This window comes from Pholcus phalangioides, unplaced genomic scaffold (genome assembly GCF_987345545.1).
Source record: "Pholcus phalangioides strain wild (caught in Gottingen) unplaced genomic scaffold, Ppha-v1.0 ptg000013l_1, whole genome shotgun sequence".
Classification (NCBI taxonomy): Eukaryota; Metazoa; Arthropoda; class Arachnida; order Araneae; family Pholcidae; genus Pholcus; species Pholcus phalangioides.
Window position 1 is genome coordinate 21,927,974 of NW_028301606.1, and position 27,691 is coordinate 21,955,664.

At 33.8% G+C, this 27,691-nt stretch overlaps 2 protein-coding genes across 3 annotated transcripts; one reads left to right on the plus strand and one right to left on the minus strand.

The window, feature by feature from the left end:
• Positions 1 to 1,734: 1,734 nt before the first annotated feature.
• On the minus strand, positions 1,735 to 12,126 carry l(2)k09022 (HEAT repeat containing 1 homolog l(2)k09022). The gene has a single exon (XM_089240878.1). It carries the CDS (start codon positions 12,044 to 12,046, stop codon positions 5,699 to 5,701), a length of 6,348 nt encoding a protein of 2,115 aa, XP_089097004.1. The 5' UTR covers positions 12,047 to 12,126; the 3' UTR covers positions 1,735 to 5,698.
• A 798-nt stretch (positions 12,127 to 12,924) lies between these two features.
• LOC149078769 (B-cell receptor-associated protein 31) lies at positions 12,925 to 25,244 on the plus strand. 2 transcript variants are annotated; one of them, XM_089240880.1, is made up of 9 exons: positions 12,925 to 13,093; positions 15,427 to 15,546; positions 16,286 to 16,413; positions 16,743 to 16,843; positions 18,386 to 18,539; positions 19,500 to 19,626; positions 19,872 to 19,980; positions 20,096 to 20,196; positions 23,170 to 24,201. In XM_089240880.1, the coding sequence occupies exons 3-9, from the start codon at positions 16,322 to 16,324 to the stop codon at positions 23,218 to 23,220; spliced, it is 735 nt and encodes a 244-aa protein (XP_089097006.1). In that variant the 5' UTR covers positions 12,925 to 13,093; positions 15,427 to 15,546; positions 16,286 to 16,321; the 3' UTR covers positions 23,221 to 24,201. The 2 variants fall into 2 exon arrangements, with proteins under 2 accessions (XP_089097006.1, XP_089097005.1); XM_089240879.1 differs by lacking the exon at positions 15,427 to 15,546 and having other exon boundaries at positions 12,974 to 13,093; positions 23,170 to 25,244.
• The last annotated feature ends 2,447 nt before the right edge of the window (positions 25,245 to 27,691 follow it).

Sequence of the window (27,691 nt, forward strand, 5' to 3'; positions counted from 1 at the left end):
ATTATGTGTGTGTGTGCGATAAGACAAGTTCAGAAGACTCTGATCTAGTATAGCTTCCTTATATATTCACAGTGAAACCATGGGCGAAGATACGGGGGGGGGGGGGGGAAGACAGTGTCAAAGGTGGAGCCTACTAATCTAATGTATATGCGCATATGTGAATTGACATCATTGTGCCCCCCCTCCAGACTTTCACATCTATCTCCGCCTATGAGTGAAACCTTGCTACAACGATACTCGATATAATAATAAATCCCTCTACAACAATATTTTTTAGTCTTGTTTGGAGATGTGTTAAGCACAACTCGGGTCTATCGCCATCTATGGATAATTTACTACCTAGTGAGTTTTGTGTCGCAAGTGTGTGTGTACCTAACATTTTGAGTGCATATCTAATGTTGCTACCAGAAATGAAGTGTAACAATTGAATATTTGTACTGTTTGTAGGCCCATTGCTCTCTGTGGCGAAACTTTTTAAAGGAAAGATCGGCTTTCATTCGCACCTCAAAATTGGAAACCACAGAAACTAACTTCAGCCAACCACTACTATGACGACGGTGAGGTTCAAACCTGGGATCTAGGATGTGAGTCTGTCACTGTGACCACTTTACGGTAGTAGCATGTAATCCACATGGGTGGAGATATGGGAGGGAATGTACTCCCTCCTTATCAAAGATGTCTGGAGGTGACTATATATACAGTAAAACTTCTCCTTTGCAGACACCAATGTTTCAAAAAATATGTCTGTGTAAAAGAGGGAAGGGGTGATGTACACATCACCATACGTTAATAAACCAGTGATTCTTAACCAGGGGTCCATGGTCTTCTTGAGGCCTGTGAAGCTTGGATGAAAAAACAGTTAATGCATTGTTGTTATATAGGAAGCTTAGATTCTAATCAGTGCAAGTCAAAGAGATAAAAAAAAATCTTTATTCCGTGGTTAGTATAAGTGCCGCTATCTGCTTTTGCAATATAAAGGTAGCGACTTGAATGCTTTGGCAACTGAAAGTTTTTGCAAGGAAAAGGCACTTGTGCAATACGAAAGTAATTTTCAGAAAATTAACGTGCGCTGATTGGCTCGAGCCCTCCATATGATGAATATTATTTCATAAAGGTGTCTCCAGCCTTCATTTTATTGGCTGCACATTACTAGGCAAAGCAGGACCTAGACTTTTGTCTTATTGGCACAAAAAGTCCTTAGAACACAAAAGGTTAAGAACCCCTGCATTAAAAAAACAGAATTCTTTTGGTGCGAATTGTATGCTGCTGCAGCTTATGTGAATTTTTTTTTTCAGAGAGGTTCAAATAAAAATAAATAGTTGAAAAATTAATTTACAAAAACTAATTTTTCAAACTTAATCGATGGAGTATAAATCTCAGTAAGAAAATAATTTTTTCTAAAAAACATTGATAAACGTGATTAAGGGCAATAATTCACTGGTGTAGACTATGATATTTCTTCTCAAAGAGGCAAACTTTGCGCCTACGCTGGAAATAACAGTAGTTAATAAAATCCAGTTAGGTGTTCCACCTACAAAACAAATTAACTGCACAATACTTTTGTGTTTCACACAGAGAGAAGCAGTTTCATTAATACTTGCGATTATAATATAACAATGTCTTTATTGTTTTTTTTAGCAAGATTTACCTGTACTTTTATTTTTTTTTTAAACTTTCATGTAAATAAAAGAAAAATCTACAAAAAATTTGACAAAAAAAAAATCAAACAGTAAATGCAAGAAAAATCAAACTAGGATTTTATTTAATTTACACACTTGAATCAAACATATTTTTCATTTATTTAGAAAATCCATATGATGGAAAAGAAGAACGTATTAAATTAAATTAATACATGCTTTTTTGATAGATCCAGTAGTTGCATAGAAAGTGAAGATGGAAATTTAAAGAAAATAAATACAATATTTAACAAAATCTAAGGCAGGGAGCACACTGAACTGAATCATAGACGTGCAATAAAATTGGCATGGATTGATTGAAACAAAGATAATATTGATTTTATATTTCAATCAATCCAGGCAGATTCCTTACATGCTGGTCCAGTATGCAACCTAGAGCTGAATAATATAGGAAAAAATTGGTGTTCTTTAAAATACAGAACAATTCAATGAATTTCACAATAAATCACCCCTTTCGACACAACTCACTGGATCAGCCTTAGTAAAATTTTCTTTACCAAAATTGTATCTTTTCATCTCAGTGCATGCCCAATGCATAGATAACTGGAGAAGATGCCGAGACCAATTTTTTAAAACAAAAATTTACCATGCATCTAAAGAAATTTTCCTTTAAAAACAAAATAATAATCTCTACATTGTATCCAAATATCTATACCTTGCGTAAATAACAGAGCGACATGATCATTAATTCCATGAGCGCAAGATTCAGAAAAAATATGCATTTACATAGCTGAGAAATATGGCGCAAGTTAGATTCAAGTACTTACATAAAGCATTTTTTAAGCACAAGGTACAAACTATTTCTGCTAATTTAGTCAAAGGCTTAAACTCAATTTCAGTTACCAGTTGTAGTCAATGAAATGACTACAATCCTCAAATATAAAAATATTTGCCTTAACATTGATACTGATATTCTTGTGATGACATACAGAAATTTTCACATATAATCCTGATTGTGTGCATCTATGTCGTTTAATAAAGTGCAGAAACCGTGAGAAGTTTTTCTAATCATTGATAGGCGCAATATGTCACAATTTCTTATACTGCACCAGGTGAAGATAGTGTTTGATGTATAGATCGGAAAGAAGAATAATTAAATAAGATGAAAGTAGAAGAAATGTATGACCATAAGAAAAAGTTTAATTATTTTCCACCACAGATAGGTAAAAAAATAATTTAACAATGCCACAGACTGGAAAAAATGGAATAAATAGTTTTCAGACCTGCTAGACAGCTAAAGCTAACAAAAGCTAATGTAAAGATTATATTTTGTCACAGGAGAAACTACACCTATGCTGAAAAATGATTCAATGTTATCAAGCAAATATTCTAATGAACATTTCCATACTATTTTGTCAACTTAAGTATTTGAGAAACTGATACATTAATCGTTTTGTGATTGAAAGTTCAATTAGCAGATAACTTTGGCAAATGATATCCAAAAAGACAGATGCATCGGTAATTCAAATACATGTGTTGATGATAATGTCTCCTGAAAGGCAAAATAAAAACTGTTTGGAAATATTCATTACAATAGTCACTAAGTACCAGTGAATCCTATTTTCAACATTGGTGCAAAGTAGCCCTGGCTTACCGTACATCTAAAATTATGTAATCCCTACGTGAATCAGGACAAAATGTTTCACGTACTGGCAGTTAAAGACCACAGATACAGATCACATCATAATGGTGTGAAAGACAACAAATATTTGCATTTATAGAGAAAGATGTTATATACGTTTCCAGCCTACAACATATCAAAGAAAAGTTTTCTGGATATTAGTGCCAAGATGAACTTCGTGAAGAAAAGTAATTCCCATTGGAGAGAACTTCTTTCTCTAAGTTCATCTCAGCACTAACATCCATGAAATTTTTCTTTGATTTGCATTTATTTCACTGTGTGTAAAATTTTTTTTTTACAGATTTTAATGAAGTCTTGATGTGATAATAAAAAATTATTAGAGTAGCAATAACAAATTTGATAAATGATATCACATACTTTTGTTGTTCTCATTATTACAATCATTTTTACTTTACTGACATTTTTTCTTCAAATATAGGTCGATATTCTGCAGATTATGAAATGAATTATTTTTTTTCTGATTTTCTTCATCAATGTACAGATTATAAACGAAACTATTTGGCAATACTTAATCATTGAATTGCGCTCACAGATTATGAGCATAGTAGCTTAATGAATCACTTTTTAATGATTTACAATGTGAGGAGAAAATAGAAGGAAACTTTTTCTTTTCTCGTGCGTATAGCAACATAATTGTTAATTGAGTAGAGAATTGTGTTGAAAAATATTTTTAAAATCTATTTTTCTTTTCCTTTGGGAAATTAGATCAGAAATTATTGGTTTTCATTGCAATCTGAATTCCATATCAATCATATATTGCTGTCCCGCCCCAGAGGCATACAGCGGGAATTCCATATGCCTAAACAAATGTAAAATATATTATTTCACAATTTTGAATCAAAAAGGTATATAATGTATGACTAAATAAAACTATACAGTGAAACCTCCCTTAACGGACACTTTTCGAGTCCCCGGTTCAGTGGAATAGGGCTTTAATGTATTTCACTCCCCGTTAGCAGACAGTGAAATCGGACAAACTCTATTTTTTTTTTCCGAACTCTAATTTGTGAATTTTTGTTTATAATTCGAGAATTATTCATGCTCAACGGCAATTATGTATAATCCCAAGCTTGTATTAGTAAACATGACAATCCACCTCGATTAATTACTTGATTAACTGAACATAACTATTGCCCAGGATGCTGATTCCGATTAGTAATCTTAGTTTTGTGCCCCAAAGCAGAATGTGCCAAAATCTGTGACGTACTTCGCAGAACAATTAGCGCTACTGCAGAACAATTTGGAAGAATTTAAGAAAAAGTGCAAAAAAATTACTATTACATGTATGGGAATTTTTACCGTAGAACATTTCCAGTCAGGAGGGCTCGTTGCAGAACAATGCCAAACATTCTGCTTTGGGGGTTTTGTGCACATGTTGCTATGTGTGAAGAAAGCCAACATAGCTGATAATGTTATGAAAGTTTTATTTCTTCTTCACACTGATTTTAATTTAATTTTTATTGCAAAATATATGCAGTATACATATTAATTACATATTATGATGTAAATAATTACATATTATGTACGGGTAAAAAGATGTAATTGGTTTAATGAAGAGAAGGTTATAAATGTTTCAATATTTTTGACTTTTCAGCTTTGTTTGGGAATTATGCATAATCACCAGTAAAAGTGATAAATGTGGTGAAATTTAATCAAACTTTCTTTATCGAGACGATTGATGATTATGCATATAATCACCAGTGTATCACTTTTACACACAGTAACATATAGGAACCAATTGGGACTGAAGCCAAACGTCATATACATGTGAAAGTCGCATAAATGAGGTTCTACTGTATATCGTACATCCCTAATAGCAGACACTCCCCATTAGCAGACAAAGGTTTTGGTCTCATGGGTGTCCGTTATCGAGAGGTTCTACCGTATTTATAAAACTGTAAGTTCAAATCATTATGGAAGATTTCAGTGTTAAAACACCATATTTTCATTTATTTACACATTTTTTACCCTTATAATGAAAGAGATTAAAAAAAGTCCCAATTTCTGAAAAATTTTTCCACGATAGATTGGTTTATGCAAGTAAAAACGATCATGCACAATAAATGATAATCATTAAATAACAAAAAAAAACTACCAACAAAGACTTCAACAAAACTCAAAGTGTTTATATTACCCTAAAACAAAATGAAACAGCCTTTTTTCACATACGGATAATTTCTAACATGGGGAAGACACATAAATGAGCAGCGAGAAATGGGGAGAATAATGCATAAAAAACAAAATTTCAACCGCATGGTGGATTCGGATATAATTTCATAACTATACAACAAAATTTCACATCCAATAAATGTGCAGTCAACATTAAAATATTGTCTTTTTTTGAAATAATGTCATATTCTTAGAAATATTTCTTTATGGGTTCGCCTAAAATTTTTTCCATTTCAACTAAAGCATCTTGGCACTCCTTCTCAACTTCGTAGCTTTCATCTTCCATGATTTCGGCTAAGAACGGAATGGACTCTGGAAGAAGCACTAAATAGTTATCGCTCATCTTCTTTACAATTTCACGGATTACCTTCAATGACGCGAACCTCACTTTCGGAGACGAATGCCTGGTTTTCAGCAGCACTTGGTAATTGAACACCTTCCACATTGTGCTGTCAGGAAACGTGACGATAAAATTGGCAAGGCAAGTCGATAAGTGATTCTCAATTCTGTCTTGGTACGCATCGTCTCCACCTAGTTGATTTTCTATTTGGTCTACAAGGGGTTGCATCAATAAGTCGAAAACATCTTGCGTACCCAAATGACTATCGTCACATGAAAAACACAAGCTTATGGCATCTATCACATAGGTAACAAGAAGTAGCGTTTTTTCTTCCGATTCATCCTGATTTTCAAAATAAAGAGTTTCAGACTTCTCAGAATTCGTCAAATTTAGAATGGATGCCGCATGGTGAAAAACTTTCTTTGCGTAAGGGGTGAACAACATTTTCAGGTTCTTAGCTAATTCACAGGTCAAATGATAAAACGTAAGTATCCTGTTTTTATTTTCCTCCTCATTTTTTTCAAGCACCACAGGAACTGCCCACTTATGAATTCCACTGTACACTACCTGGAAAGTTGACTCGGAGAGCTTTAAGGTCAACGAGAAGAATGAGTCGACAATATTCTGTTCAATGCGATTGACAACACAGAAACTGGAATCTTTGTTACAGTCCCGAAAGCCAAGCAACAACAGAAATAAATCACGAAGATTAGGAACATGTTCTTGCAAATCGTTATGGTCAGTATTTGAAATGCCTTCCGCGAGAACAGACACAAGTACACTGATAGCAGGGTTTGCATCTTCTAGATATTTCTCACATACTTTTTTGATGGATGGAAATAAAATTCGAGGGGATACTTCAGATGATATCTGGTGACACAAGGATTTTCCTCGTTCTTTCAAAAGCTGCAATGAATTCTCATTGCTTCTTTCTAACATTATACACAGGTTGAATAAGATGGAATCTATGTAAGGGCTCATGAATGCACCGAGACTATGAACCAGTCCTTTCAGAGCTGCTACGAGACCGCAAACAAGATATTCATTTTCAAGAGAGATGTTATCTTTCATTAACTTCATTATCTGCGTCATGAATGTACTCAGATATGGGAGAACATGAGCATTCAGGCATTTACACAATTCTGCAATACACAGCAAACTGTTGACGAGTAGATTACTGTGCTTTGTCTCATCGCACAGTATATCCACAACAACAGGAAGAACTTTTATGAACCTCTCGTTAAACAGATCCCCTGTCAATTTGCACATCAGGTGCAGTGAGTAAAGAGCTGTTTGCTGGTTAAGTTCCAGCTTCTTATTATTACAGCCTTCCTCAACCGGTCCTCCGCAACTCAGAATTTTCAAAATTGGTCGGAGCAGCTTCAATAAATCAGAAAGACCAGAGTCTGATTCAAAGAACTTTGATTGGTGCTCCATTCTGCTGTTCAAAATTTCCATCGCCTTCAGTTGGATGTCCAGAATAGGATTCTTCAGCAATTTCTTAGTTACGCTAATGAACAGATTGCAAGGCAACAAAGAATTGACACTGTTCAAAAGATTGTATAAAAGATACAAAATTTCATTTCTGTAATTCAAGTTCTCCGGAGCGAAACCAGTCTCTGAAATGTTTTGGAGATAGTCAAGAGTCGTTTCGAGAAGTGTTTCGTAATGCTGCTGGAAAATGTTTTTGGATTTCGCCTCCACAATCAGAGATAGAAATTCCGGGGAAGAAAGCCACACATTCATGTAACTGAGGATGTTCTTTTTGTAAGCCTGCAACTCAGCTGTTGAATGAGTACAAATGTTGAATGGCTCTTTCGATGACCCACTAGCAGACTTAATGTCTTCATTAATTACATCGGGCAGCATGTGCACATGCTCAAGCAACTTTAAACAAGTTCCGAGCTGTATAGCGATGGAAAATCTATCACGTAATGTCACAGCGAATTCCAAAGTTGGAATCAAGTTTTTTTCCTTTGATTTACTCATATAAAATTTGTAGAATTTCAAAGGATAAGCATATCTTTCGCATATCTGACCAAGGGGAATCCAAAGATATTCTGATGGCTCAAGTGTATTAATCAGTTTCGTGAAAAGTGGAAGCTGTCTGTGTCTTGGTATGTCAGGAACAGAGTCCACAAACATTCTAGTCACTGCAGCCATTACTTGTGTTACATCTTCATTTTTTTGTTCGGTAGCCTGTCGTAATGCTGGTATAATGGTTTCAATAGTCTGTGAGATGACTTGGAAGCTGTAGCTATCGTCCTGTCTAATTAGGCTCGAACCCATAAAAGTAAATATTGACATTATATTGTTCAATACATAGTCCGGAAACATGACAGCAGCCAAGTTCAACAAAAGAAGTGCCTGTTGGTGCGTTTTAGGATTATCTGTCACACGTATGCATTGAATTATAAGTTCAACTTGAAATTTTTCTTCTTCGAGCCCTTCGGCACCAAGTTGCTTACAGCAGTTGGATATGCTTGATAGAATTAGCTGTCGCACATATTCAATAGAAGGTTGTGTTTCCCAGTCCAGCGTCATATTCAAAAGCCGAAACAATTCTGCGATCAGAAGGACTTTGTCATTCAGATTTTTCTTGTTTTGGATCTTTTCCAACATAACGATTACTTTCTTCCACGGACCGCTGTCAACTGCACTAACATTGGCGATGGTTTTCTGTTGATTTCTGGACTTCTTGACCTCTTTGAGTGATGATACTTGTTTGAGCGTTGCACCACCACTACTAGCGGGAAGCTCTTTCAGCAACAAATAAGCTGAAGTGCTCAGTTTTTTCAACACGGAACTGACAACAGAATTGGCATCTGTTGATTTGAGATCAATATACATGCACACCAGAACATCTAGCAATCTTTGCTGCACGGATACTGAGGGAATAGCATTAAAAAACTCTTTAGTTAAAACCAATAATGCTGCATTTTGGACCAGTTGGCTTGTGCCGATTTCACGGGATGCATTACCTTGAAGTAGCTGAATAAAAAATGTAAGCTGTTCGCTGTCTTCTTGAAAGCCCTTCGCAACTGATGGCGAGTATTTCTTGATTAATGAATCCAAAATACTCTTCACGACTGGGGGTGGTGGCGACTTCTTTTTGCATTCTGATAATAAACGCTTCAAGACCGGCAAAATACTCATGAATAACTTTTCAGAGTCATCTTTTTCAAGCATTTTTAGAGCTAAGCGAGTAATATACAATGGGGTGGTATCAGCTTGTATCAATGATACCAAATCTGAATGCATTTTCTGTGCAGCAACCTCCATGTCTGGCACATGAGATGTTTTAGAGTTTCTTGAAGACAGCCATAGACTGGTATCGTGATAAAATCTAGCTCTATCTAATTTTATCTCATCTTTGCACTCATTCAACATTTCACAAAACACTTTGTAATGCGACACAGAGTCATAATTTTGAGCTAGAATAATCTGTAGTAGGTTGAATGCTTCATCGCATATTGTAGGATCTTCTGATGAAATAGCTAATAGCAGTGCAAAAAATTTGACAGAAAAGCTATCGAAAAAACCGCTACAAAAAGATTTGGAGCTCTTGCACAGAGTGCAAGCCATCTTCAATGCTGTTGAGCAATCTACTGTCTTGAAACTCTGAAATGGTACATTAGAAAAGATGAATGACAAGAACCAAATAATCTTCTGGGGAGTTTCAAGGGAATATTTCAAGAAGGCGCCAACTAACACCTTGAAACTATTAGCAACATTCAATGATTTGGAGTTGAGATGCTCTATCAAAAACACAAAAAGGTTGATGTATGTTTCAAAGAAACGGTTTGTTTCAAGTTCATTTTTTCCTACATGAGGCCACCATTCATTTTCTGATACCGGTATTTGAGTGAAATCCCATGACAAACTTGCTATGATCTCATGTATACAATAGCATATCAAAGTGATTGGATATTTTCCCTCCCTCGCAGCCTTTGTATAGAGAGAAATGACCTCGTTGAAATCGGCTCCTGCAAACACATCTGAACCGAGTCTTTCTGAAAACATTAGTTTTGTGAATTTGTCTAAACTAACGGCAACAAAACGTGCTTTGTTTTTCCGTTCTTTTTCAGAACCTATTAGAGCTTGCACTGCTAAAACTACACCAAAGCAAAAAGGCATATTATATTCCGATATATCAACAGATTTCAACACAAAATTACTCAGCAGAGATCTTTCTGATTCTTCCGTCAACTTGATAGACTTGATTATATTGCTCCATATAATGCTGTGAAGATCTTTTAACCCTTCTTTTTTTCTTGAGTTCTTGAAATCAGAGATGGCACGAAAAATTTCTTCTCCGACAGAACTGAATAAAGGATGTCTACAAATATTGGACTTTAAGACACATTCGGTGAAGCATAAATCTTCTAAACAGTTGGGGAAGAGAAATGGGAACACAGCCTCTAATAGTTGAGTGCTGAACATGACTGGTGAATTATACAATGAGCACAGAGCTTTTAGAACACTGAGCTTCACTTGCCGTTGTTTCAAGGTAGGCTTAATGTCGTTTCGCTTCAATGCATATATCAGGGTATCCATGAACTTATTCATAGGCAAGATATTTTTCAATTCATTTTTCATTGATAAGATTTTCAGAGAAACCCGCGGATCATCATCGCAGATGCGATCGAGCAGAGACTTCTGAATGAACTCTACATCCTTGATTTCCTTTGACTCTATTAAACTTGCAATGACTTCCACGGCATGCAAGCGAATTGTACTGTTTGAATGGTTCATAGCAAGCATCAAAGTTACACCAGAATCGGGCACTAATTGATGTCTAATGCTTGTTATAGATCGAGTCAATAGCTTCCATTTTGTTTTATCCTTAGAATTTTTTTCCTTTTTAAAGTGTGACTCTATAGCAAGATCAAAATGCGTTGGCCAGAAAGTTTCCATGTGACTGAGTATCAACTTTCCCATATTATTAATCTGCTTCAGTAATTCTTTACCTTTTTTTGACGCAGACCTGCGATATTTTTTATACAATTTCATGACAAAATTGAAACATACTTTTACAGAGTACTTGTTCAACTCTATTGTACGGATGAGATTGGCTACCAATCGCGATATATTTTTCTTCCCACTGGAAGTTTCCGATAAAACCGCTTTGAACAAAGCCGCTATAGCTTTCTTCATTATCAGTCTACTGAAACGCACATTACCAAGAGATCCCAATAGATCATACAAGACTGGCAATACAGTTTTTGAGCTAAGCTCATCAAACATGATGTCTGGAAGCTTTTTAACATCTTGAAGTTCACAAACCAAAACAATCAGCTCCAACCCTTGCAGCAATATAGATGGCAATAAAGCTTTGCTAATAGAGCACAGCAAGGCATCAACAATGTCCGGATTCAACTTCGATTTGGATACAAGTACACCGATAACGGCATATATACCACTGTGTAGAGATGGAAGATGCAACTTCAATCCCTTAGTTACATACGGGACTAAAAACGAGACAAAATCTTCACTGATCTCTGTACACTTCTTGAGAGCATAATAAGTTGTAACAATTGAGAACGATACTATCGGGTGACAGGTTTGCAGGTCATCTCGAAACATAGCAATGCTTTTCATGGCTAGCTTGCACACCAGCTTACGGAAACTCAGGTCGGAATTGAACTGACGCATGAGCACAGCAAAGTTGAGAGGCTCACCGCTCTTCTTCGTGGGCAGCAACCAGTGCCAGCGACTCGTCGGGGAACTCAAATCGATCAACTGAAGAACCCGGACGAATATGCGGCTGTTGTAGTGAGGAAGCACGCACGAGATCAGAGAGTCAACATTGAACATGTGTATGTGGAACCTGTACACTAGCCATTCGAGAGCCTCATGAGCAGCACGGAGTAGCACATATGGAGAGAGGGCAACGAGAAAATTGTCCACCGTTTCATCCAGCTTCTGGTTGACATGCTGAAGTTGAACCGATCTTTCGAATGTCTTGGTATACTCGTTGAAGAGGAGTCGCTCAAATTTTAGAAAGAGGTCGCTGTTCAAAACAACCAGTTTGTCAAATCCCGTGATTCCGAATTCGTACACCGCGTCACGATCTAGCGACGACGCTTCTCTCGGATCGAAAAGTAGCGAAGCTCGGACCTTATTCTGTAATAATAAACTTGTTTGAGGAGCAGCTAGTTGCTGCAGCTGCCGAGCCAAAGATGTTTCCCCAGCCATGCTGGGAAATCAAAAAGGACTAACACTATTGAAAATTTAACAAGAGAAAACACGTGGAAAACTCTACACTACGTTTTCTGATATATGGACGTCCTTAGCCTGACGATAAAAGCAATTTGAACTGTTGGTTTTATAATATATCTCGATTTCGTCGGTGCAGCGAAAATTTGACATTTTAATTAAGTAATAACAATAATTTATCAAAAATTTATTATTATTAATTAGTCAATCAATTAAAATATACTGGTAATTAGCATTTAAGCATTTAATTTTGCTTGTGAGCTCTATCTCTACTTTGGTTAATTATCACTTGCTGGCGAATATTGGCGACAGCTGGCTGAATCATTGAGAAGAAATATATTTTATTTCTCCTCTAAGGGCTGAATATTCCGGTTTTTTTTTAAGACAAATAAGCTGACCCAAGGAACGAAACTAACGATTGATATTCTTTTATGAAATGCTTCCAATCTTTTATGCTTATTATAATTGTGTTGGAAGAATTTAATATTTTCTATGTTATTTGGCTGGATATTCTGGTTGGCAACCCTAATACAATACAATACAGCAATAATTATACAGGGCTTTTGGCTAACCCTAATGTCCCGTTTTCAGCGAAGAAATATGGTCAATCGACAGTAATAACAAAGCAGCAAAAGGTAGAGCTACTAAAATTGTCAGCTGCCATATTTGTGCAAACTTTGACGTTAATATTATCAATACAGCCAATAGATATTCTCTCTGCTGTTTTCTTTTAACGATTTGACGTCACTTTGAACAAAAAAAACAGTTTTTCTTTTCTAATATGGATGATAATATTACAACAGATGACGCCAAAGCGTATGGCTAGATTATAAATACGCTTTGGATGACGTCTAATAGAGGTATGACTATTGGCTCTTGAACTATTGCCACAGCCAATAGCGGACTGCTTAGTAAACCGCCCATGACATGTGAATTATTCGACTTTTCCTTTCTTGTGTTTGCTGTCTTGTAACTCGGGAGTGTTTATTTGTGACGCCGTATTTGTTCATACACATTGTCACTTATGTAAGTAGAGAAGGGAATAATTGATATTTTTTTCCTCATTCAGCTAGCTTTAAGTGAAATTATTTAAAATTTCTTTTTTTTTTGGTTGATTTAAGTTTTGAAATTAAAATATTTCCAATTAAAAACAGGCGAATGGCACTGACCGGTGGTTATGTTTTCCTTTAGATTGTTTTCCTTTCGATAACGGCGTCCGTCCATGGTGTAGTCGAAATGCGGCAGGGTTTTCTTCCATTTGCAGTTATCCTTGGCAGTGCCGTCTTAAGGCATCGGGGCCATCTCAAGAGAAAGGGACCTCATAAAAATGAGAAGTTTTTCGAGAATGTCCCAGGTAGGGTCTCAGAAAACTCACTTGCCCCGTGATGCTCTTAAGACGGCCGTGATACTTAACTCAGTTTTCAATTTTGTGTTAGGGCAAAGGATTTCCAAGAATTACGATTCCTTGAAAAATTTGTAATTGATCCTTAAGTTAATATTAGTTAATATGAGCATTGTGGAACGATTGTGTGTGTCATCCAGAAATTATAAATTATTTTCAGCCATCACACACAATATCCTCAGTATAATGTCGTCCTGAGCAAGGACACAATTGGGGTTGGGGGAAACTAAGCGTGTCTAATGCAAATTTTGCCCTTTAACTTCATCAATATAGGAGCGAACCAATATGCATGCCTGACCCAGCATCTAGTAATACAAAATGATGAGCCTCTCCACTAATTATACTAAGTACATATGATTGGAAGCCAAGCGAAGATAATTGGGAAAAAAAGTCGCATTCCTCTGTGGGGGAATCGAACCACTAACCTTTCACTTTCCCCGCACGTGCTGTACCATTGAGTTACAGAGGACAGACATTTCATAAGAACACTTGTTCCTTTGGGGTGAACAGGATTGCATAATATACAACCTCCTAACTCAGTAACAGCTCATGATGAAATTAGTCCCCAGCAGTGCAGTCTTAACATGTGAGCCCATCCGGACACTTCAAGAGAAAGGGGCCTCACAAAAGTGGGAACTAATTGAAGTGTTCGAGAATTTCCCAGGTAGGGCCTCAGAAAAATCAATTGTCCCGAGGGGCCCCATGACGTTCTTAAGGCAGCCCTGGCCTCCAGACGGCAACATAGAACGAAACAATGAACCTTTCCACTAATTACATGAAGTAAAGATGACTGGATACTAAGCGAAGATAATTGTGCAAAAAAAAAAAATCATGTTAGTTCACATAGTGTTCTTGGGAAAGAAAATATGTGTTTTCTGTAGCTCAGTGGTAGAGCATATAATTAGCAAAGAGGCTTATCATTTCGTTCTACGTCGCTTCCTGGAGACTAGTTTTGTTACGAGCTGTTGCTGAGTTGGGCTGTATTGTGCAATCCTATTCAGCCCAAAAGAACACAGTGTTCTTAGGGAAGAGCAAAAGAGAACTGTCCTTTGTAGCTCAATGATAGAGCATGGACCAGGAAAGTGCAAGGTTGGTGGTTTGATTCCCTCTTGGAGGAATGACTTTTCTTTCCAATTATCTTCACTTAGTATCCATTATTTTGTATTTCACAAGCATCTGGTTGCGGCCCTAATCCCAAATAAAATGGACTTCATAAGCAGCATAATTTTACCCTTTGATGCTCAAGATGTCTATATATTTGTTTTCAATGTTCAAGCATGGCAGCGAAAAGGGTTAACAACAAGCAAGACCAACCCGTTATTTATGTTATAAGCGACACTTAAGTACTGATGTTATATGTAGTGTGATGTTAAAAGATATTGATGTTATAAGGCAGAAACTTGTTACCTGTAAGTTATACTTGTATAATATTTTTTTCTGGAGTATTGTTTTGACAGTTTTGTTAACTCGATCACTAATTCACAACACATTCTTGTTTCACTAATTCAAATATATATATATTCATGAATGGCTCTCAATTTATTTTGAATGTCCATGATAAGATCGAAACTCTTTTGATGAACCCATTTCTTTACTTTGCTAACATATTCCATGTTTTTTGGCACACAACACACTGTTCTTGCATTGTAGACATAATATCCATCAGGTGATCTGACTTCTAATTTAGTTACAGCATGTTTTGAGTGAATATTCACTTTCTCCTTTATTTGTAAGAAACTTTTAATTTATATTTAAAATTCCAAATTGAAATATGCAGATGCCTGACCCGTTTCTCGTAATTTTTTAATTATGATCCAACAAATGATATATAGCATGTTTTAACTTCAAATTATTGTTGACCACCTACCACACATACACCACAATTTATTGATTTTGAGTTGAGTCTATAACTTCAGAGATTTTTGTACCACTGATTTAATTTTTTTTTTCTTTCAAGATTTGAGGCTGCAGTACGTTGATTTAACTTTGCGAGCAAAAAAATGAAATCAGTGGTGCACACACACAAATCTCTGAAGTTAGACTCGACTCAAAATCAATAAATTGTGGTGTATGTGTGGTAGGTGTTCAATTATTTGAAGTTGAAACATTCTATATATATCATTCGTTGGATCATAATTAAATTATGAGAAACGGGTCAGGTGTCTGCATATTTCAATTTGGAATTTTAAATAGAAATTAAGTTTCCTACAAATAAAGGAGGAAGTAAATATTCACCCAAAACATGCTGTAACTGGAATAGAAGTCAGATCACCTGATGGATATTATGTTTACAATGCCAGAACAGTGTGTTGTGTCAAAAAACATCAAAAAAGTTTCGATCTTATCATGGACATTTGAAATAAATTGAGAGCCATTCGTGAATATATATATATTTGAATTAGTGAAACAAGTATTTGTTGTGAATTAGTGATTGAGTTAACAAAATTGCTTGTTATATAACGATACTCCAGAAATATAGTCATACAAGTGTATAACCTACAGGTAGCACAAGTTTCTACCTTCACCTCTCTCTAAGCATCAATGTTCCATTTAAGGAACGTCATAAAAAAACAAGGAAAACAATTTTTTTCTTGAAATTTTAAATTTGATCTATGAATAAGCATGAAGAAGAACCCGAAATCCTAAATTTCAAAATAAAGTAAATCAGCTCAGTTTGGTATTTAATGGGTTGATTTAGTAGAGGTTAGAGGTGATGCATTGATAATCTTGTCATAGAAATGGTAATTGTTATCAAGTGGATAATGCAACAAAAAAGAAAGTTTGATATTCTGTTCTTTTTTTAAATTTAATTTCAGCATTATTAATTTGCAAGACCTTTTCAAGTAACAAAGATGACTCTTCAATGGACCTTAGTTGCTGCTTTTCTGTACTGTGAAATAGCGCTTATAATTTTGTTGATTTTGCCAATCTTCTCACCAAGAGTGTAAGTTTTATTTTAAAACATATTGTGTAATATTTCATTTCTATGATTTGTATGCAACACTATTTCTAACTCAAGATTTTCTACTAGTTTGGAACAGTGCGATAGCTGAAATTGCAACTGACCTGCCTGAGGGAAGACTTTTTCTCTGCAAATACCAGACTAGGCCTATTTATTAAAGGGTGGAAATTTTTATGAACAGATACATAAAGAGATTGTTTCTCACAATGCGTTTTTTCCCTAAGATGAAAAATGATGTCAGAAAAGCGTGAGCAAAAATTATGGTTAAAGAATTAGGTTATTTATGGTAATATTTTCTTTTTTTTATGCAGATGGCAGAAAATATTCAAATCCCGTTTCTGCCAGGCTTTTGCTGCTCAAGCGAACCTGTATTTCACCATATTGATAGCCATTTTGGTCTTGCTCTTTCTGGGTTAGTATGATTCTAATGGTTTTCTTTAATGTGTTTTGTATTATTCCTCTAAAATTATGGCTACTGAGCCCATTTATTGAAACAATTTTTTAATTTTATGAAGCAGCTGATTTTCATAACTTATGAATCAAAAAACATTTGAAAAATGTATGTTATGCTTTTAATAGGATGATTAATTGTAATGTGTAAAAGGTCTATAGACACATGGGACTTGCTGAGGCGTTTGCGGAATATGCTTCAAGACAAAGCAAAAATGAGAGTGAATACAGTAAAACCTCTCTATTGTGGATACTGACTGGGCAAAAAGCATCCATTAAAGATGGGGTGACCGTTAATCGGGTTTGAAATGCATAATTTTATTATGCACTGGGAAATTATTTGGCCGCATAATAGGGGGTGACCGCATCTGAGGGATGTCTGTCTCGGGGAGAGGGTTTATTGTATATTGAGTGACAATGATTCAGAGTGAACAGTGGGTGTCTTTGGTTTCATTTGTGTTGGTTGAAGTAGTAATGAATAGGGTGAAATCAACTTAGGGTATTTCAAATAGGGTAATTCAAATAGAGCAATTCAAATAGGGCATTTGTAACTGTTGCGAAAGTATCACAAGGCATTCAAAATTTATAGAATTTTCAAGGGCATAGAAATGAGAAGTTTGGGAATCCCTTTTATATACCTTCATATCATTGCAATGTAACTTTTTTAGGTTCATATTTTATCAGTCTGTTTTTGCTGTTATTTTAACAAATTTATTGTATGCTGTGAAAAGAGTGTCCTTAGTTCTCACACATTCTCAGTGAACAATAGAACCTCCATGTAATGCAAAACTGGATGCATCGTATACACCATTAAGTGTTCCAATCCCTTGTTTTTGAGCTTAATTAAAAAATATTTTTAAATATCTAGTTATATTGCAGTTGTGTTTTTAATGAGCAAATAAACCATGCCTAAGACTAAATTTTATCTTTTGCCTGAGAAAATGAGTCCTTTCATATCTCCTGCCAATGTTTTGCAAATAAAAAAATAGCTTTTTCTCAATTTCCTGCCACCACAATGCTTTTATATTGTTAATACTAATTTGCTTGGTATATGAAATTATTAAATATTTTTAAGAAATTAATATTTCTGTAAATGAAATTTTTTTTAAAATTTATTTGGCTATTTTGATAACCATATACTTTTATAGTAATTTTAAATATATATATATATATATATATATATATATATATATATATATATATATATACAGAGTTGCCAACTGCTACGGATTGTCTGTAGTTTCTGTGGGCAGACATGAACTACTGAGCTATGGGAGACACTTAATACTACAGAAATCGGTTAAAAAAATTGGTTTTTGAGTTTCTTGTGGTATTTTTATTTAGATCTATCTTTGCGTCGATTTTAATCATAATGATGAATTTGTATACGCATGTGTGACGAGCTTTAAGCCGATATTGGCATGTCTGTATATATATATATATATATATATGTTGTAGTAAATAAAAACTATAAGCGTTGACAATTAGATTGTTTAATCAACAGATTCGATCAGAGAGATGCATAAATATTCTGAGAGTCTTTCTGATCACTCTGATCACAGCCATACCCATCTTGATGCAGAGATGCAGATGTCAATGAAACTTTTTCGGGCTCAAAGAAATTTCTACATTGCTGGATTTGCTCTGTTCTTGTGGTTGTAAGTGTGAAATATTTTTGCTTTCATCTGAATAATATTGACTGAGAATGGGAAAGAAAATAAATGAAAATGTAAAAATATTGAATCCAGTAAAGCAGTATCACAATAGTCGTAATGAATACATGTATTTTTCATTATCAATTATGTCTCTTAATGGTTGCTCTCGAACTTTCTATAGTGGTCTGTCTTTTGTTATGATGTAAATTTTGGTTTTTGTGCTTTTTTTTTAAGAACCACTGTTATAATAATTTCATGTCCAATATAACATTAGTTACTGTCATTGTTGGCTGATTCTTAACATGCTGTCACGTCAAAAACCTCAAATATTGTTTTTCAATAAATAAAATCTGCACTGAGAAAATACACATTGATTGCATGCAATGTTTAAGATGACTTGTATAAAGAATAAATTATGATTGTGTAAATTTTCTACTCTCTACAGAAATATTTTGGACAATATATATTTTCTTGTAAAATATACAATTTAATAGAACGAAGAAAACAATTCTGAGGTCAAAAACCTAATTCTAATTTTGTCCCCATCACACATATTTTGAATAAACAGCTGTATTTCGCTTAGTAAATTGAGCATAGGTAATCAGTAGTTTAGATAAAATGAACCATAAAATTATATCTGTTCTTGACTTTGTATGTTGAAAAATTTCAAATTATAATTAATGTTTTAGTTGTAATGAATTAGTATTTAAAAATAAAATGTGTAGTATGCTAAAAAATAAGTTTCTCATGTTATATACCTATTGTGTTTAAAACATCCAAAAGTGTTCATTTAGGTTTTTGACAGTTTAAACCTGTTTTTGATGCTTGTCATGTCAAAAACCTGACACTGGTTACTGTTTATATTGTTTCTAAGATTGCATATGTAATGTTATATCAGTTGATTACACATTTTGTGAACTTATTTGAACTGGCCAAAAACTTTCCATGCATTTTAATTTTCAGGGTGCTGAGGCGATTGACTACGCTGCTTTTATCTCAAGCGTCCCTAATGAATCAGCTTGATGCTGCAATGAGACAAGCACAGAGTGCAACTGATAAGGCTCATAAGCTCATGAAAGAAAAGGAAGAGGCAAGTCATAAGTTCTGGTTTATAGCTGTTCTTATGGGGTTGCCAGACATTCATGTTTTAAAAATAGTGTCTCTACCACACTTATAAAATACAATACATTTTTAAAAAACATTGTACATTGATGCGCAATTGAATTTCAAAAAAGGAGAAATCTCTAGAAACAGTATAGCTATTGAAATTGTGAAGTAGAAGTCTATTTGATTTTATTTAAAATGATTTTTATTTTAATTTTTACAAAATTACAGGTGGAAATAAAATCCTCAGAAGCAGCTGAAAATATGGGTAACTCTCAAAAAGAAGAACTTGATGAGAAGATCACAATGTTAACAGAAGAGTTAGAAAAGGCAAAGCAGGGTGAGTTTTTCTTGGTTAGCAGTCATAGTTAAGAGCTGCATTGATACGACATATCAATTTTGAATTTATTATCCGTATATTACGAGTTTGTAAACTCATGAAATTTGAATTCCAGAACTGAACTCTACAAAAGCCAATTTGAAGGCTATGGAATCCCAGGCTAATTCAGTGTCAAGAGAATATGATAATTTATCAAAAGAACATTCTTCTTTGCAGGTAAAGTTGTTTTAATATATTGGAAATACAAAGCGAAACTGGTCTTCAACGGAACTGCAAGGGACCAAGATTTTTTTTCCGTTGAGCACAGGTTTTTGCTTAAAGGTTCAATTGATATATGTAAAATTATGTAACGATCTCGCGTGTGATTGAAATAAGATAAAAATAAGTTAATTGAAGATAAAGTAAATAATTTAAAAATAGATAAAATAAATAATTAGTCTATAGTTACCAAATACTTATTTAGGTTTTGACAGCATCTATATAAAATTCTGATCTACACTGCCTTTATTCTAAAATAATGACATATACTTCCTTTTTAACTATCTCAAATTTTCAATTACGGTGTCAGTTTCTGTCATGTCAGATTGTTTGTACATTATCGTCTATGTTTATATAATCCACAGCATCAGGGCCATAACTTAGAATTTTGTGAGGGAAAGAGCAATGTAATTTTTCCACCCTTACCTTTGTAAAATTTGATTTTGAATTTTTGTTCCTATCTAAATTTTGCTGTCAGGGCAGTTGCTCCCCCGCTTTTTGCCTCTGATTATTTCTGGCTGTGGTCAACTTTGTAATGATGGATTGCATACAGCTTTCATACAATTTTGTAAGTCTTGCATATCATTCAGAAATTCAACCCTTACATTGATTTCTGCCATGGAAAGGCCTGTTTTTTCGAAAATTTGTCGGTTTCAGAAAGCAACTGCTTTATTACACATGGCTTATCAAAACCACAGCACTAAGTACAAAAACAGATTTTCGCTGATCTAAGTGTGGATGATGTAGAACTCGCATTTCCAAGCATAGATTGCATAAAACGCTTCGGTGGATCACTTTAACATTTTGTATGATCCTTTGGTCTGTTGGTTGCCAAACACTCAAGTGTTTGTGTGAATTTTCCCTGAAAGAGTACAATTTTCCTTTCCATTCAGCATTAGACAGGTTCCATTTAATCCAGGTTTTTAATTTGTATTTTGGCATTGAAATCACGGGACCAAGATTTTTTTCAGTTTAAGGGAAGTTTTCACTTAACATAGGTTCCATTGGGGACAGATTTTGCAAACTGTATTATAAAGCACTATCTCAGTGGTTCAGGAAATCTATTATGCTACAGTAGCTAAACGAAGTCATTAATGACATCACACACTCAACGTAAATTTTCAATAACCTAATATGCAAACCTCAGTGAACATTGTTAAAAACTGTTTTTCTCATGTTAGCTTATTAACCTTAAGTCCTTATCAACTTTATGAAAACTCTCTGGGCTGAGGCTAGCGTTAGGTATGGACCAATCGGGTAATTTTCTCCGCTGCTGATGATCATCACTACTAACCAGCTCTGCAGCACATGTGTTTGTATTATATTTTTGTGCTCATTTATGTGTCACCCCTAATTTTAAGCTACATTGTTTTTTATTTATCCAGATTCTTTTTATTTTTGTCAAAATATTTTCTAAAAAAGAGGTAGGCTATGTATGTACATGGAACTTGCTCCAGGAAATTTTCTAAATTATTACGTTTAAACAATGATCTATTAATTTTAAAAATGACTAGCAAAAATTTTACCACCAAATTCTGATATTTTTAAATATTTACTGCCATGATATTAAGACAAAATACAGAACAATTAACCTTTTATTTACATCATTAATTAGACAATTGGTTTGCTTGTTTCACACAACACAAAAAAGGAAGTGCCACCAAATTTGCACTCAAGGAATAAAAAAATGTATTTATTGATTAATAAAATTTACTTAGTTTTTTGTAACTGTACTTAGTGCACTGTAAAGAGTATACTGTGTGTGTATAAGGGTGCTGCATTACACTTCTGTGTACTACACAGAAGAGTAGCAATACAGACAACTCCATTAACACTATCCATGTTAAAAATGTGTTACAAAAATATCAATGTTAAACAAATTAAGAAAAACTCTGGAGACAAATTTAAAAATATTAGATATTGAAGTCGATATAAAAAAATATTGTAGAAATTTCAAAATGTCTTGAAAATATATTGATAGATTTACCAGTAAAATGATATCTGTATTAAGATGAGTTTAACATTAGAATAAAGGTATTTCAAAGTAAGTTGGAAAAATATTATCGTTGTAGAGGGTTTTATCGTAGTATCGAGTATCTTTGTAATGAGGTTGTCACTGTGAATAATTTCTCCAATCAGTATCTGTAATTAGATAACATTTTAAACAATAATACTCTCTCTGAATCATGTTACTTAACATAATTCAGAGAGTTGTTATTCTCTCTCATTATAAATGAACTTGATAAATTAATAATGAATACATTTTTAATTCTAATAATGTCTCCACTGCTCTCACCTTCGTTGAAAAATGTATGTGTGAGCAGTCTTGTTATTATGGTTGTGTTACGGAAATAAAGACTGCTTTCTAATCTTCCTTATCTACCACTTGGCATAGCAATAAAGATAACCAAGATTGCTATTAACTATTTGAGAAAAATCTACCTATAGCAGTGGTGACATAAATCTAGTCCACAACACACTTATTTTAGAATTCACCGCGGCATAATAGCCAGAAAATGTTTCCTTAATTCTCCTTTTATAACTTTTTTTCACCTTGCCTATATTCCAAGATTTTTTTAATAGTATATGCTTTGATATGTATTTTTTTCCCTCGGTCTCCTCTGTTTTAATAATACATTTATTGCATTGAATCCGAATTTTGAAAAAATAGTTTTAACCTCGTAAAAAAGAGAAGTAATTTTTTGAATTTTATGTGCAAGATTGTTAATATATGTGTAGGAGGTGAAACAGGCACTTGCAAGACATATCAGTCTAGCTTCAATAAGCAAAAAAAGTTCGCGGGTTGGTTGTCAGTTAAAAGTTTGTTGACTATGAAATTTGTGTTGGTTTTTTTTTCATTGTGAAATATTCTTTATTGTTGAACATGAAGAATCATAAATGAATAAACTGATTTTAAATTTCTCTTCACAGAAAAAATTTGAGAGCGTATCTGGCGATTCTGGAGATAAGAAAGACGATTAAGTACTTGAAATTTTTAGCTATTATTAGCCTACTTATGTAACAAAGGCTTATTTTTGGTTCACCTTTGGCTTGAAAACAATTAAAGTAAAGCCATTAACTATGAGAAAATGAAATATTGTTGTATGAAAAATATATTATTCCATGTGATAATGTTTCTGAAGTTTCCTGTCCCCCCCTCCCCCATAATATTGTGATTGTATTTGTGCTATGAATAATTTGAATTGAAAATTGTCAATGCAGCCGGTAATGTTTTGTTTTTTTAGTTTGCTCTAAATGAGTCTTTTTTTTTTTTTTTTTTTTTTTATTCTTTTGGATCTTATAAATGTTGTGAAACTTTTGTGTGAATGTCGTCAACTTATCATGATGCATGTTATTTTCATAACCTTCAATATGACATTTGAGTGTGCCATGCATGTGTGCATGCATATAAATTTCATGCTTTCAAAGTCCCAATTTTTCAAAAATTAACTATTTGTATGTTACATAATCACATTTTTAATACTCAGTTTTAAGCAAATACATTTTTACTTCCCCTCCTGAATTATTCTTTACTGACCTGAAAAATTTACTTTAATAAGGGTTCTCAGGATAGTATATATAGAGAGTGGGAAAAAAAACGTTTTCTTTTCCTGAGCACATCACTGTCTTTTAACTGTTAAAATGACCTTAATGATATTAGAGTGAAAAAAATCAAAGCAATCTCTGTAGTTTGCATGCCAGTTTTTCAGTTTTAGGTTGTCTCACCTAAAGGAATGTTTTTTAATACTGAAAATCATTCAATATGCTGGATTTATTGGCTTATATTACGTTAGTTTTTTTTTTTTTGTTAAATTATGTATATGAGGATTGAATTAGTGACTGACGTATTGAAAAAACAGTTCCGGGAAAAATTCAATAACATGCTTTGATTTGTGTGAATATTTTGTTTACCTAGTGAAAGAGTTGTGTGATTTTATGGAAATAAATATATTTTCCTTGCAATATTTTTTTGGTAGGAAAACTGTACAGTAGTATGAGATATGATTTACTAACAATATTTACAGTATTCTATATTGGATAACGCTATATTAAATTTCCAAAAGAAAAAATTACAGCTTTTGAACTAATGGTAAAAACTGAAAACATTGCAATTCAACTATTAAAAATCCTTGTCAGGCTTTTAACAGAAAGGTTGCCATGGCTCAAAGGATGGGATGTCGGAGAAACACTTTTATGACTACTGATAATCAAAACATGAACATGTTTTAATTTTTGGGTTCATTTTTTTATGTGCCTGCGTGTGATTAAAAAAAAATACATGTCCAGTAAGAATTTTTACATACCCCAGGCAATAGCTTTGCCCAGTAAATATTTCCAATAACTTTAATGCCTATGGTGTGTAGGCTACATGATAAGCAATTGAGAAATCCAAATTATTGCAAGACAGAAACCAGCTTTTTGAGCAAATAATTGAAAATTTTGTTGCTAATTAGCAAAATATATATAGGCTTGTAACAAAAAGCCAAAAAATATCATAGCGATTAGAATGTGCTAGATAATTTTCCAATTAGCTGTAATCATGCATTGCAAGATAACTTTGTGATAAATTGGATTTTATAATTAAAGCAACACACATAAATATTTCAAGATAATTTCTCAAGAACTATATATACTTTAAGCTAGTGTTCCCAAAGTGGGTGATGGAAATATCCTACAGGGTCCGTAGGTGGCAATGAGAAATTATTTTTCTGAGAGTGGGAGCGGTATTAGAAGTTCAGAAAACACATGCTTTAATCTGTTAGGCTCTAACTTAAAAAGATAAAATCAATGTAATGAGCCTGATAAAAGAGTGAGAATGTATTAAATACAGCGGGAGATGCCTAGGTTATTCTAATACATTTTAAATGTACATGCACCTTACCTCTTTTAATGAATCTGTTCATTTTGGAATGTATGTGACTTTATTCATATTGTGAGAGTTCTTGCTGTTGCAGCCATCTGTCTTCTATATTTTGAAGTGGAAATAGTAAATGCTTTAATTTTCATGTTATGTGTCAATGTTGTAGGTCTGCCTGCTCTCTGCAGAGAGACTTTTCCAAATGGAAGACACGCTCACATTCACATATTGAACTTAGAAAACCAACTTCGGGATGCCTATCCTACATAATGATAATCAAGGGACGAGAGGAACAAATTGTTATTTTTATAGAATGGATTATATATTAATATAGCACATTCACGTGCCACTCCTAACATGGCATGCCAATTGTGGCTAATACTGCAGATATGTCACCAGGATTTAAATGATAGCCATTGGAAAAAATTGTTATCCAAATTAGTTGCTTAGGTCACAAAAATACAGTATTCTTGTTAATACCGCACATATCAGACCAAGGTGTGCCAGATTATCAAGATTGCTAGACTACAGGGAAGTTAATTTAAAAAGCCTATTTAAATTATATAAACTGTGTAACAGTCATGCTTTCCTCTATGCTCGAAGAAATCCCATATAAAGACACTAGATGGGCCAGACTAGTACGATTACTGAGAATCAACTGTAATTCCAAATTACCAAGATTATTACAGCTATCTCCTGCAAGTGCTTTTTTACATCTAATCATTCTAGAGTTGAAAAATTTCTCAAAAGTATATAATCCAGCAACTTATACCGTTTAAAACTTGTTAATTCTAATCCTGTTATGCAACTTTAAAAAAAAAAAAAACTAACCCAGATAATGACTTGAAACCTAATTGCGTTTCTAGAGATACAAAACATCAAATCAGTTTACATAAAAAACTTGGTATAAGGATTCACAAGTACCTAAACAAAGGGAAGAGAAAATTATTGGGAAATTACTTTCCAATGGGGTACTCTAAAGATAATTAGCAGCAGTTTTATTTAAACATCAAAGCCTGTCTTACACTATCTCTAATTAAAGAGTGCTACGTACCTCACAACTGCACATAGCCATTATGCTCTGAATTTGTCCAGACAAATATTTATATGTGTAAATGATGTATTTTTTTTCATTACAAAATCTTATCTTATTCTATCATTTGTGGAAATGGCAAGCTGTTACATTGGCTGGCCAAGTGAGAGCATTTGAAGCAAGCCATTTTTATTCAAAATTTAACGAAAAACAAAGTATGTCGTGCTCATTACCTTTTCCACAGTTTAACTGCAACTCAAAAATCCAGTGGGGAAGAAAAATCTTTGAGGAAGTTGAAAAATTAATCAAATCCTTGAAATTATTTATTCCAAATGTTAATTTTTAAAAGTTATATTTTTTATTTGAAATTTCAGTTATTTTGATAAAAAGCTAAATTTATATGCATATAGACTTATTTAAATTATTGCAAACTGCTATGTTCAGTGTGGTGTGTACATTCAAACATGGAAATTCTTTATTTTCTTTCAATGCAAGGCATGATTACATGCATAACCGTCAACCATTAGTGCTGAAAGTTTCAATCAAACTCTTCCCAAAAGTTTTCTTCTAATAATCTTCATGAGGAGGTTCCTGGAAAAGAGTATTATAGTCCACCAGATGTGTTTTCGGAATGTCTCTTTGTAAAGAAAACCTATTTCAATGAGGGGAAAAAAAGGAAGATTTCTCAAATTGCTAGAGTATGCCATCTTGACTCAAATCTGTTTTCATTGCCAAGTTGTTTCCACCGTTCCATCAGTGTGCATTTGGTATTTGGTCTCAAAACATGCATTTTGACCACAATGAACAAAAAATTTTGTACGTTTTAAAACTTGTTATTTTGGTTTTTAATTTCAATTACATCATTAATATTTTTTGTAATTTAAAATATTTTTTCCCCTTCTTAATCTGATTCACGCCCCATACATACATTAACTGTTATATATTTTCATAAATAAAACACTTGGAAATTATAGAAAATATGTTTAAAATTAAGATTTTTTTTAAACACCTAAACTTGTAGATGGGTACTGTCCTTAGTGTCTTGTCTCCAGTACATTTAATTATTTTACTGTGGATGTTCTATATTTCAACCCTGCTCAAAAAAAAAAAAAAGAAACCCCTTAAGAAAATTCTACATACACCTATGGGTAAATATGCAGCATATCAAAATCAGTTTCGCTTAAATTTTTGAATTTTGGCAGATGTAGCTTTCGAAATCATCATGTTTAAATTGCTGAGAAAACAAAACGACTAAAGGTTGGTGATTCCCCTATTGGAAATTTTTCGTGATCAAGGTATGGGGGGGGGGGGGGAGATTTTCAGCTACTAGTCACACGGACCGCTATAATTTTTTTCTCGGTTGTCTAATCAGTGATCTTGGACCACCAATGATTTCTAAAGAATACCGTGAGTGTTCGAGCACCCAATGTTTACATGACAAAAGCACTGTGATGACGTATATATGATGTCCTTGTAAACAGCTCACGTGTATGTTACAAACCATAATTTATTGAAAAAAAATTTCCATTCTGAGATATTCGTCGGCTGTATTAATTTAAATT